Source organism: Macrobrachium nipponense, chromosome 4 (genome assembly GCF_015104395.2).
Source record: "Macrobrachium nipponense isolate FS-2020 chromosome 4, ASM1510439v2, whole genome shotgun sequence".
NCBI lineage: Eukaryota > Metazoa > Arthropoda > Malacostraca > Decapoda > Palaemonidae > Macrobrachium > Macrobrachium nipponense.
This window is the reverse complement of record NC_061100.1, coordinates 69,206,293-69,220,187: the sequence shown is the minus strand read 5'-3', so window position 1 is coordinate 69,220,187 and position 13,895 is coordinate 69,206,293. Positions and strand designations below refer to the sequence as shown.

Sequence of the window (13,895 nt, the reverse complement as noted above, 5' to 3'; positions counted from 1 at the left end):
ATATGTATTATATACATACATATTTATATTAATATATATATATATATATATATTATATATATAGATTAGATATATATATTATACATATATAAATATATATATATATATATATATATATTAGATATATAGTTATTATATATATATATATATAACGTAATATAATATATATACTATATATATTATATATATGATAGTATAATAGATATATAGATTATATATAAATATAATATATTATATTAATATATAATATATATATATATTATATAATACTCATATATACATATATATATATATATATATATATAGTATATATATAATATATATTATATTTAATCGTTATATATTTTATTTATAATATATACTATATATATATAATTAGATATATATCTATATACTATATAAATATATTTATTTATTTATATATATTATATATAATATCAATTAATAATTATATATATATATTTATAATAATATTTATTTAGTATATTATATGTGTGTGTAATATATATATATATCATATATATATATATATTAGGTATATATATATATTCATATATATATAGTATAATATATACGTTATAACATATAATATAGTATATCTAATATATATATATAATATATATAATATAATATATATATATATACTGAATTTAAACAATAAATTGATAATATATATATATATTATATAGATATATTTATATATATATATATATAATTTCATATATTATATAATATATAAGATCTATCTTAGATATAGATATTATATATATATTATATAATATGTTTATAACTTAGATATATATATACATATATATATATATATATATATATATAAAGTATACAATATGTTTTTTATAAACCTACAACATATGTTGGTTCCTGTTTTTACCGTTTTTATTTGATCTTTTTTAACTGTCCTCTTACCCTCCACTAAGGGCGGGCCAATCAGATAAGTATATATTCTGCCGGGGAAGTCAAGCATGGTACAAAAAATGATATTGTTCATGAATACAAATAAAGTTAGTGTACATACTTTACCCGGCCCAGGAATCAGAATATTACGATTAACTGGACGGCCCAGCCTCCCTCAGGAGACAGGTGGAAGAGAAAATCTGATTAGAAAACGGGAATGGTTCCTAGTCCCGCCACCCAGCGGCGGGAGGGTAGATCACCTGACCTACCTGTAGCGTGTGCCGCGAATTTGAAATTCTGTCGGGGGCGTCAGAGACTGTAGCTAAGTATATATATACATTATATACACACACACCACACACACACACACACACACAACACATATATATATATATATATATATTATATATATATATATATATATATATATATATATATATATATATTCGTGGTGGATATTCACTCCTATCCCTAGTGAAAGGGATAGGATGGGGCTTGGTCGAGTAGCTTACCTGCATCTCATCCTTCCAGCAGGGTGACGACCGTGTCCCTCTGCCCACAGGCAGAGGGGAGAAAAAGAAGTGAAAGAGGAGCCAGTCACAATCTCAATCACTCATCCATTCTACAGTCATACCAGGAATCAGTGATGTTCAGCCTGCTAGGGTCTGGGTTAGCTACACAACGTGTTGAGCCGCCACCACGGGTCCTAAGGGACCAGTGTCCAAGGACCTGTGGGCTATATCCTAAAGGTCGAAGGATGTGCATGTGGTCTGGTTAGACCAGACCCCTGCCTTCAGTACCTGCACCACGGAGAAGTTCTTGCAGAACACGAGGGAAGAACCAATATCTCTGACTTCGTGGGCTCTCGGACAAAGTGTACGGATGTGGTCGCTACCATCAGCTTCGTACGCCCTCCTGATCACCTCATGCAGTCAGAAAGAAAGAGTGTTCCTGTATACTTCTTTCTTGGTCACCCTGGTGCTAACAAAGAGGCGTCAACACTCAGACCTGAGGTGTCGAGTTTTCTTCAGATAGCGCCGTTGCGCCCTCACAGGACAAAACAGCATCTCCTTCACATCGAAGGCGGTGAAGTCCATTAGGGAGGGGATTGTGAAGGACTTGAACCGATCGGCAGGGACCAAAGAGTTCTGAGTCTTTGCTACTAAGTTCAGTACGAAATCGAGCATCACAGATCCCCATCCCCTGGATGTTTGACTTCGCAGGAAAAGTCATGCAGTTCCCTCAGAGGAAAAGAAGGGAAAAGTCGCTATAACCTATCCCTCTTCTCGACTTCAGTGATGTTCAGTACCCATACTGGTCTATCCGTCTGCAGCTAAGTGTCTCGCATTCTCCTATCCCATTGCAGCGAAGTTTCTTCTTTTCGGTAGTGGATAGGACACCGACACTCCATGGTGGGTGTCAATGGTATGGGTACTGGGACAAGCTATTAGGACGAAGTAATGATTGATCTGGAACAACCGAACTAAGTCCATAGCATAGATCGTAACTGACTCGGGCACTCTGACAGCTGCCGACTGACTGCGTTCGGTAGTGAGGCAAGTTGTCCAAGCATCCAAGCAAGTCAAGTGACATTTGCCTTTAAAGGGTTATGCCGAGAGACCATACAAATCGTCTATTTGTTTGCCACCGATGCCGGACGGCTAGGTGATGATTCTCTTAAGGCATGTGCCCAACAGGCGAAAGTCAATTGCCTTCTAGGGACCGAGGTCCCTGATGGCAAGACACTCTCATGGTAGTTGAATCTCAGCTAGGGAGAAACAACACTATGTGTCGTTGAAGACGAAGTTGGAAGGTTAGTGCAACCTACGTCTTCACAGCCAAATCGAGAGAAGGATTCTCAAGATTCTGAACCTATGCTTACCAAGGACTGAAAACGCCAAACCGCTATTTCATTGCTGTCCGGTGAGGAGTCGTAGTTGCAATGAAAGTGGGGCGTTTTTCAGTAGAGAAAACACAGGGAGTACTGCCTGAAGAAGTGCTTCTCATGGGCTGATCATTTGGAAGTAGAGCTGGCAGGTCGGGATGCAGGCGATGTCTTCCGTTTACATCTGTTAATTCGGGGTGAACAATGAACAATTGCACACCTACGAATACAAGATATTTTTAAGACAAACTCAGATGTTTGAAGAAATCATTCCACATTATCGCAGTGCGATGCAGCGGGAGACTAGTACAGACTTCTGTTACCGTGCGGTAAACAGAAAGATGAAAGAGTCCAAGATATATCTCTGTTGAAAATTCTCGCAATGTCCATGGCGATGCTGTAGATGGACATTCATGTATGCGAGAATCCCCGTTTATCAGAGACCTAAGTCCGTGATTGTTGGGTAGAGATACGGTTCGGTAGTCAATCATTGTAGGGGAGAGAGACAAAAATCGACCGTGCATCTCGGAGAGCCAGCTGGTACTGGGCTGCCATCGGCAGTCCAATACACAGTTAGCTCTCGCTCACTCGTCATCCTGAGTTGCCAGGTAATCCATTCCACGAAGGAATGCGTTCAGCTAGAACCATCGAGCGTAAAAAAATACGCTCGAGCAATTATACTTAAACGAAACGGATTTCGGTAAATACAAAAGCTGAGGTGATGTTGTCATGACAATACCATAAGTATCTTACAATCGAAACTGGAAACTCCTGTGAAGTTGCAGGCAGTCCCGAGTTGCAGTTCAATTAGGATACTAGTCGTCTCGGTCACAATCAGTAGAATTAACTAAGGTATGCGCCTACACCCCGGACAATTCAACTGCTTAACAGAATCATGTTGCGAGGGTAATATACGTAGTATATTTGTAGGTTTCTGTACAATGACCTCCATCCTAAATTCTTTTCCCTTTGTGGAATGAGAATAAGGATTGGAAATGGACACCCTTCGTTCTCTAGTCAAGAGAGTGAAGGAGAAGTCTTCCCCGAAGGAAAGCTTCAATGGTGAACAGAATACCGAAGACGATAATTCAAGCCAAACTGGATGTTCCCGTCTGTTCTTCTCTATTCCAGGGTTGGTCGCCTATTGTGATATATTCTTCCTTCAGCAGCAGTGCTTCTTCCAAACGATAGAAATTCCAGGAATTCGAGCATCCAGCGAGGTTCCCGATTATCGGGGATTCTCGTCTAGCCCACTCTGGACCGTGGTTTCGCCTAAGTGTTTGGAGATCGTAAAAAACTTGAACACTCTGAGAGTGCTAGAAATTCCGCAGAATTCTAAGCACTCGGCGAAACCCCCACCGAATTCGTCAAATGATCATCGGTTGGTGGTCCTCCCGATTCCTGTAGAAATCGAGGATGGGACAGGTTCCTTTCTCAACGACGGGGGCTTACGTCAGGTAGGACCCGAAGGTCCCATCAAGTAACGCAGTCCCCAACGTGGGATCCTACAGAGAACTCTCTACAGGATCCCTCCCCTTTCCCTTATAGCCGTAAGGAGAGGGGGAATGGGGGAGGAATTGGATACTCGCTCACCTTCCCAGCGGAACTAGCAGTTGGAGAAGAGAGTAGCAGCAGCCATCAAATTGCGGCGATGGCCTCTCAGAGTCTGGGAAAACGTATCATCAGGAGAAAACGGTTTCCCGAGGAGGGTTACAAACTCGTACTGTAGGTAAGGGTCTGCCGCCACCATGAACGTTGTCTGGGTGGGGCTGATTGACACCTGACAGGAGAGAGCCGATACCATCCTCCGACGCCTCCCAGTCCTCGTTGAGGCCAAAACCTCTCAAGAGGAACGAAGGGGGGAGCGCTCCAAGTGCCGCCTCACGCCACAGGTCTAACCAGGAGACGGCCTGGAAAGCTGCCATAGCGGTGGATTCCAGGCCTAGTGCCTCTTGCTGCGAGAAATGATATTGTTAGAATACAATAAAGTTTTGTACATACTTACCCGGCAGATATATACTTAGCTTATGTCTCTGACGTCCGACAGAAATTCGAATTTCGCGGCACACGCTGTAGGTAGGTCAGGTGATCTACCCCCCTGCTGCTGGGTGGCAGGAATAGGAACCATTCCCGTTCTAGAACCAGATTTTCTCTTCCACCTGTCTCCTGAGGGGAGGCTGGGTGGGCCATTCATCGTATATATCTGCCGGGTAAGTATGTACAAAACTTTATTGTATTCTAACAATATCATTTTTGTACATGCAACTTCCCCGGCAGATATATACTTAGCTGATTGACACCCTTGGTGGTGGGTAAGAGACAACTATTTACTGAATAGACAGGTAAACAACATACGTTGTAGGTAATAAAAAAAAATAAAACCTTGGTTCCTACTTGTTCAGACGGAAGATTCCATGGCTAATGCCTAGGAATCTGCTTCGCCTCAAGAGCCTCAGCGAGGATGTGACCTATGGCTAAGAGTTCTTGTGGGTCTGTCGATGGGGTCTTATCCATTACTCGACAGAGCCTCTTACATGACAATATGCCTATGCCTAGTGGCATAATTAAGGAGCACAACACCGATCCCGATCACCTGATCCTAACACGAGGGTTAGTGCTTAAGTTGAAAAGAGTTATCCCCAAACTCCTTTCAAACAACCCCAAAGCAAAACACACGTTAAATAAAATTAACTCACTAGTTAAGGATTGAGTAATCGGCTCCCTATCCCAGCAATGTATCCGCAGACACGTATCAACCAAGAGAGAAGGATCTCTCGTAGGTTATCTTGACATCCTTCGGATATGGGAAGTCAACACAGAGTTGCATCTCCCGTATGTGACAGCTAATATGTCCTTATGACATATTGTTAAGGAAAGAACAAGAATTCAGAAAAGCTCGCACTTCATGCGCTTTAATTCTCAGCTGTTTGAAGGAATCATCAATGCACTTGTCAAGTGCCTTAGGAGATCACATTGTCTCAAAGAAGGCCAGGGCATTCTTTGATATAGATCTCTTCTGGGTGAAGCCTGGAGCCTGGCTAGCGCTTCGTGCCTGGCAGGCGCCTAGCGCCTGTCTAGCGCCTCATGCCTGGCTGGAGCCTTGCGCCTGAATGGCGCCTAGAGCCTGGCTGGAGCCCTCGCGCCTGGATGGCGCGGTCGCGCCTGGCTGACGCCTGATTGGCTCCTCTCTCCTGGCTAAGAGCCTCGCGCTGGCTGGTAGGCCTTGGTTATGGGCTGGGCGCCATTGCGCCCATGGAGCTTGGCAGAAGACTTCATGATTACTGTCTATGAGTCTGCATGCCTCAAGAGTTTCAGCGAGGTAGGGACCTATGACTGACAAACCCTTCTGGATCATGTCAATGGGGGCTAGCCTGCTTACACGACAGAGCCTTCTCGGATCGTGCCAATGGGGGCTGACCCACTTACATGGCAGAGCCTTACCTGTATCATATCAATGGGAACTAGCCCTCTTACATGACAGAGCTTTAGGTTCTCTTTACTGGAAGGAGCCTTGCGCCTGGATGGATCCTCAATCCTGACTGGAGCCTAGCCTTGAAGGAGCCTGGCACCTGGATGGCGCCTGGCTAGCTTCTAGAGCCTGGCTGGCTCCTAGAGCCTGGCTGGCGCCTCGCGCCTGGCTTGGCTCCTCCACACTTGCTGGAGCTTCGAGCTTGGAAGAGTCTCTAGGCTGTCTGGCGATGTCCACATCGGACACTCTTATATCTGTCCGATTTGTTCGCCTCTAGCGCATTTGCGCCAGGTTGGAGGCCCGCTCCTTCTCAGTATCCGACCATGACAGAGTTCCTTGGAACTGTCCGCCTCTGGCGTTTTTTCGCCTGTATTGGGCATTTGGCCGCCTTGGCTGGCGCTACATTGTCCGAGAGTCCTGAACAACCACGTAGTCTATCAGGAGACTGGAGAAGGGTGGAAGAAATTCTTCCCCTTTGATCTTTTGGCCCCTGGCAAGGGGAGGTGATTGTACTCAGCTACATCCAGTAGACGACAGGATATCTAACAATACGAGAGAGGAGAGTCTTCCTCCGAGGAGGATCCTTCGTGAATACTTCCTTTGCTAACGAGATCCTTTCTTACATGTTGATGAGGTTCCTCGTTGCAGAATCTTCCCTATCCTTGCCCGAAGGAAGGGAAGGAGTCTGGAAGTCGAAGGAGACTTCGAGCTGAAATTGGGCGGAACCCTGATTTCTAGCTCTTATTGTATCCTTCTGAATACCTTCTGGGAAGCATTTCGAACCCTCATCGCACCCCGAAGACTCTGTAGGCAAACGTTTAAACCATCTCTTCTTCTGTAGATGAAAAAGTAAGTACCCTGCCTGGGCAACGAAACTTCTATCTGAAAGCGTTGCGTCAGGAATAGAGGGTTTTAGTTCTTTTGCCAGACATACTATGCTGGCAAGAACCCATTGCCGAGTCTCCATTGAATCTGATGGGCAAGATTCCAATGCACAAAAAAAATTCGACTTGTCTTCTTGGTCGTTTAGGGCTGAAGAGAAACAAAGAATTCCTCATAAACTTTCTCAAAGTTTGATGAGGAGCAGTTCTATTTTGTCGGAACACGGAATCTGTGGCCACAAAAAGATCCCATTCGAAGTACATGATATCCTACTCTTTGTCGTATTGCGGTATCGTATAAGATCCCGAAGATCTTAATCTTCTGTTATCTCTAATTCCCCTTGTAGAGACAGAGTATAGCCTTTGTGAAGAAAGAACCTCGCTATGTGGTTCACAGAGGTATCGGAAGAGGACAGTTTCCTCATTCCATCTAGCACGATCTGCAGCAATTCTATGTCTTAGCCATGACTATTGTCATTTACCTTGAAAAATCCTCTCATTCATGTCCACTTCTGGTCAGTCTGCACGCGGAAATACTCAGAGTGGAGAGGTTTTTCAGGTCTATTTATAATAGATTCTGATAGAATATCCAGATACTCTTGGAAAAGCCTTACGAAACATGCTGTGAGAAGAACGTGACTTCTGTGAATCCAACTTCTCTAAGGCCAAAATGAGGCATTCATCCTCTCTTCCTTTGACGCCCATTTATCTTAATATCTGTTAAGAATTTATAACTAGGGGAAAAAAAGACTAAAATTTATTCCCCTTCTTTAAATTAAAGATGTCCGGTATATTGCTACCTCTCGTTGGTTCGAGGAAAAGGAAGCCAGTCTATAGGAAGCCTGTTCGTCTTCTACCTTGCGAAGAGATCTATGAAGAAGACTTTCCGCAGGTTCTCAAAACTCTTTTCAATAAATGTTAGACATACGTTAACAGTTATTATCTTCGATCGAGAAGGTTCTCACGGACATGCAAAATCTTGCATCGAACCTTTAAGGATCGTTACGTTCCGTGTCTGTTCCCAAATAGGTTCTCTTTTGTTAACGCGAACAGGGGCGAAAAAAGAGATTCTCGATGCTCTTTGCGGACATGAGAGAGTCGTGGAATTGGCCTAAGTGATTGAAATAAAAGCATTTCATCATTCCTTGTTAGCGACCCCTTTCCGATTAAATGAGTAACAAAATCAGGAACGAATCTTGCCGTTACCGAGCCTCCGAGAGGCTACTGGTTTGTTTGTTTTGTTTGTATGGTGTTTTTACGTGACTTCCGAACCACGTCGAGAGTGAACTTCTATCACCAGAAATCCACATCTCTCACTCCTCAATGGAATGGCCGAGAAACGAACCCGCGACCACCGAGGTGAGAAGCAAACACCAAACCAACCACTACTGGACTCTTAGGTTAATAACTTGCTAGAACGAGAAAATATCTTGGATGGTGCTTCTGGCGCATTGCGCCAGGCTGGCGCTTCTGGCACAATTTGCGCCAGGCTGGCGCTTCTGACGCTTTGCGCCAGGCTGGCGCTTCCTTCTAGTTCTTTTAAGGTTATGTGCCAGAACATCTGTGCCCTTATGGTACCCGACATCCTTCACGTGTTAATTCCGTTCTTAGCAGGAAAAAACTTTTATATGCGTAGTATAGTCCATTCAGGGAAACAACTTCTGCCACTAAGAGAATGTTTCCCATCCGACTCACCCATCTTCTCTTGAGCAATATCCGATTCTAAAAAGGTTGTGTGCGTTTCTCGAAAGGATGAGAGAATTATATTATATCGTGCTCTGCCGTATTAGAATCCTTTATAATACTGTCACATTGTGGTAAACAGCATTAATCTAGGAAACCTTTGTAAGGATACTAGGAATTCTGTAGTTAACCTCGGTATGTGCATAAGACTTGACCATACCGTAGTCTTAAAGTGAATTCTCTTCTACTACATTCATCTTCTCACTAAGCATGTACTCTAATAAGCCATGCTTTCGTAAGCATGAGAGCATCATATAATATAGAGTTCCGCTGCGTTAGAATCCTTTAATAATGTTTACCTACGGTAAACAGCATTGAAATGTTGTAAATATCTTTCTTATTGAAAGCTTCTTAGCAAAAGGCAGACAATATTATTTATGTTTGCTTAACTATCCCTCAATCCGAGATTGTAGGGGAAGAGACACGGTTACTTATTCCATCCCGCAGGAGAGAGACATGTAACAACACACTCATGACCGACACCTACATGTTACTGCGTTGGTCTCTAAGGCGCGATAGCAGTCTCCGTTAGCCGTCTGGCCTTACTCTTCCAGAGTTGCCAGCTACTCCATTAAATAAAGGAATCTTATTTAATTATAATTGAACTTCAGGAAATTCTTATTCATGCATATTTAAGCGAAACAAGACTTCGATAAATCTAGAAGCTAAGTAGGTGTTGTCTTAACAATCCCTTTAAGCGTAGTCCTTCCTAGGAAATTCCTGGAAGGATACTGGTAATTGAGTTGCTCTGCAAAGAAGTAACTACGGTATGTGTGATTTGCCGTATCGTATTCTCATACAGCAGATACTCTACTACCTTCTTTCCCTGCCGAGGCAGATAGAGAAAGGAAAAATTTTTTACTGTCTTCGTTCTTTTCGTTAATAGAATGATAGAAAGAGTATATATATCTCCTTAAGGAAGGAAGTTAATCCAGGAACTCTTTAAATCTTCGTGATTTCCTCATAAATCGCGGAAGAGACAGAATTCCTGTTCATCTGTAGGGTTTACGGAAGGAAGTAGATATTTCCTATCCGCCATCATACCCAAACGTCGATGAGATTCTTATAAGAAAAACTCCCAAAGCTCTTGCCTCTTCATAACGAGGGAAGAGCATGAATGAAGGAGAGAGTCCGCATTGAGAAGGAACTGCCACAGGAGTCTTCTGAATAATGAAAAAATGGCTTCTCTTAGTATCAGAATCCTTCTGACAAACGCGACGGCGTTGCTCAAGTTAAAAACTCAAAGAGGAGCCTTGCGACTGACCTCTCTCTCATAAGAAGATTTGGAATATTCTGGCGCCTGGCTCCTTGCGCCTAGCGCCTGGATAGTTCCGCCGCGCCTGGAATGTTCCGCACGCTAGAAAGGAGACTCGCCCCTGGAACGTTCGCTTGCGTGGAAGGTCCCGTGCGCCCTGATAGTTCCGAGCGCCTACTAGACCCTTTTAGAAAGAGCCTCTTGCCCGGAAACGTTCAATGGAAGGATCGTTCTGATTGCCACTGTACTTAAAGGCTCCTTGCTCTAGCCGTCTGTTTTTCTGGCGCAATTTGCGCCAGGCTGGCGCTTCGTCTCTTTGAAGGCGCCTTGCGCCAAGAAAAATTTTCTAGAACGCGGCTCGCGCTCAGTTGCTAGAACGCGGCTCGCGTTTGGTTGTAGGAACGCGGCTCGCTAGTTCTGTTTCTGGAACGCGGCTCGCTGCTGGCTGTTGGAACGTGGCTCACGCTGGTGGCTTGCTGGAACGCGGCCATCCTAAGTTCCTGGCTGGCTCTTGCTCAGTGTTCTCTTAGTTTCAGAGAACGCGCTAGATCATCAAAACATATACATTCTTCGTCTTTTCGGATGTAAGATGAAGAGACGCACTTTTTAAGGATGCCCTTTCAATGGCTATCCTTGGCAGTCTGGGACGCTCTACAGAACCTGCCGAGGGGACGCCTGACCGGTGGGGATTCTCTGAAACCTCTTACGGCTTTCGACATTCCTTCTCCCCTGGGCTTGGGAGCTTGAAAGAGGTCTAGGCCTGGGAGCGAGACAGAGCCGATCAGACGCACCCTCCACTGCAATGGGGAACACTAGTATCACTTCTTACCTTTCAATAGCTCGCATTTTGAGCCACAATCCTTGTCTTCAAATTGCAATTATGAATTTGAAGTTTCTGCGAAGTAAGAAGGTGATGAGGATGCAACACTACTAGTACTGTTAATACTCTAATTGCTCGTTAGTACGAGTTTCCAAAAAACTTTTAAAAGAAACGTATCAGTTACATGCTTTACTGACTCCCTAAAGTAGGAAGTCAGTATATTTCCTCAATCCAACACTAACTAACTTATTAACATGTATTAATGAATAAATATTAATATTTCCCTTTCTTGCAAACTATGTGAGTGTCTACCGAAATTTCGGTAGTTACGACGATATACTTTCGAAATTTCGAAGCCAAATTCATTAAAAAGTTAATAAAAGCGTATGCCGAACCAAAGACCCAGTACTTCCCTGCAAAAGACAGCCCAGAAGATCGATGGCGATGAAAAACGAAAATCAAGTCAGGAGGTAGCAACAACATATGTTGACACTACCGCGACAGAGAAAATCTGGTTCTAGAACGGGAATGGTTCCTATTCCTGCCACCCAGCGGCAGGGGGGTAGATCACCTGACCTACCTACAGCGTGTGCCGCGAAATTCGAATTTCTGTCGGACGTCAGAGACATAAGCTAAGTATATATCTGCCGGGGAAGTTGCATGTACAAAACCAGAGGTTCTCTGACAGGAGCTGCTGCAGAGACACACCCGGAGTTAGCCTAGCTAACTCTGGGTTCACCTGTTTGGGCGGCATTGGATCCTCCGATGGCACGTAGAATCGCCGCTGTCGCAGTAGAGGAGGAGGAATTAGCCTGTTCGATCTGCCAGACCTCAGCGAGCCCTCCTGTCCAAAGACGAGAGACTCCACCTGGTCCAACAGAGTCGGCAAGCTCCGATTGCGGCAGACCCACAGTCGGTTTGGGTTCCTTCTTCGGACCACAAAACGACTCGAGCCGGGACGTGGGCTCGGATGGTGGGAGCGGCGATCCTTCCCCGAGGTCGTTGTGCTGACGAATCAGCGCAATAACCTCGGCAAAGTTCCTCTGGATCCCCGGAGTGACTGCATCTTGCGGAGTAGGACCGTCAAGCCTCTCGAACAAGAGCAACTCCCGAGATCCTCCCCCTTCAGGAGGGGGAACAGCGACAGACCCCTCTCAGTCTCCTCCTGTCACTTGCACGTACGACCTGGTCGATCCTAAGACAGTGCTGGCCCCGCACGATCACTCCTCAGTGTCTCGGCCTTCCGGTGTAACCCGAGGAAGTTGAAGGCACGGGAGAGGAAGACCTGACGCTCCCCCCTCGCTCACTGGCAGAACCAGTGTGCTTGGGAGGCTGCAGGCGATCACCAACCCACGGTGGGGATCGAGCTGCAGGCCTAGTCGTGCCGTTCCCCTGGGGAGAACGGTTGGACTGAGAACAGCGGCCCCGATCTCGTGCGTCAGAGGAACTGCTGCTGGTTGCCCTACCTGCCCGGTCCCTGTGGGAGCGGCGGTCAGGCAACCTGCAGAAACCACTGTCGCGGTGAGACTGGTGCTTGTCCTCACAGCGCATCAAACCACTGGCGCCAGCGATCGGGGGGACCCCTTCCCAGCCTCAGCCCGTGGCCGGTCTGGGACCGTCACGTCAACCTGGGTGACTGGCTGATCGCTACGAGAGCGACAGCTGGCCTGGCAAGAGTCGCCTGAGCTGCTCTCACCAGCCTTCCGCTCCGTGCCATGAACCTGGCGTCTGGTTCTTGGCTGCACGGCCACCCGTGGGTGACAGTAAACTCGGTACCTCTCGGGCCGAGACAGAACCTAGTGTAGCAGCAGAACCTCTAGCGCCAGGCGAGAAAGTACCGGTGTTAGCCAGTACTCCTCTGGTCCCCGTCTTCTTCTTCCTTGCGGAAGGGGAGACGGGCCCTACTCCCGAAGGAGCAGGAGGACCAGCGGAACGACCCCCCGTCCCACCGGAGTGGGACGGGCCCTGAGAAGTTCCCGAAGGAGCCTTCTCAGGAGGGGAGGAGGCAGCCTTCTTCTTCCTCGGCTGGGTAACCTTGGAAGTTGAAGGGGAAGGGGCTGCTGCAGATGACGAAGAAGACGATGAAGACGACATCGACACCTTCCTCCTCTTCCTCTTCTTCTTCGTCAGCTTCCTCAGGACAGACGTGAGGTCAGCCATCCAGGGGCCGCTGTTGCCGAAGCAACAGGGCCCGGACGCACCTGTCCGGACAGACCAACGTCTGGGACAGCAACACCGTGGGCAGGGATGACGTCAGCAGGTACGGGAACAGCGGGAACATCAGGAACAGCCAGCACAGCATCGGAGGCAGGTACGGCAGGCATGGCAGGTAGCAGAGGTAGTCCAGGAGACGGGGCAGCAGCCAGCGACATCCTGGGTGCTGGTGGCAGGTCCAGGGGCGAGCTCTTTGGGCAGCGGAAGTCGAAGCGAGGCAGCACGGTAAATCCGGGCAGCGGCGGCACGCCCCTCCTCGTTACGGTGGCAATCTGCCCCTGCACAGCAGCTGAAGGAGTCACAGACACCATGTGCGGAGAAAACACCAGGTGAGGAGGGGGCGGCGTACCCTGGGGTAGACAAAGTGGAAGTCGTCATGGTCACCAGTCCATGGCTGACCGCACCAGAACCCGCCAGATGATGGAGCAGCCCCTGGACACTCGGCATGCCCTGCAATCCCAATGATGCCCATACCTGTCCAAGGTCATCACCCACAGCAGAAGCACTCGCGGATGCAAGAGTTGGGTACACAGGAGGGGTTCCCCCTCACGCGGGGTTAGGGACGAGCCCCACCCGAACAAACGGAAGACCCCGAATACAAATGCATGTCGGGTAACGAGAGCCCTCCTCTACGCTCGACGGATCAGGCGAAGAAGGACCTCGAAACCCCCCCCAAAAGGGGAAGAATCGGTTACCAAGGGAGTCGCGGGAGAGCT

General features: G+C 46.3%; 1 protein-coding gene across 1 annotated transcript; it reads left to right on the top strand.

Moving 5' to 3' along the window:
• The first annotated feature begins 13,212 nt into the window (after window positions 1-13,212).
• On the top strand, window positions 13,213-13,512 carry LOC135211395 (Golgi-associated RAB2B interactor protein 3-like). Its single transcript, XM_064244708.1, has one exon. The coding sequence runs from the start codon at window positions 13,213-13,215 to the stop codon at window positions 13,510-13,512; it is 300 nt and encodes a 99-aa protein (XP_064100778.1).
• Window positions 13,513-13,895: the final 383 nt, after the last annotated feature.

What these genes read in the sequence shown, in the direction of transcription:
- LOC135211395 (XM_064244708.1), top strand. Translation starts at nt 13,213, where the DNA reads ATGACGTCAGCAGGTACGGGAACAGCGGGAACATCAGGAACAGCCAGC.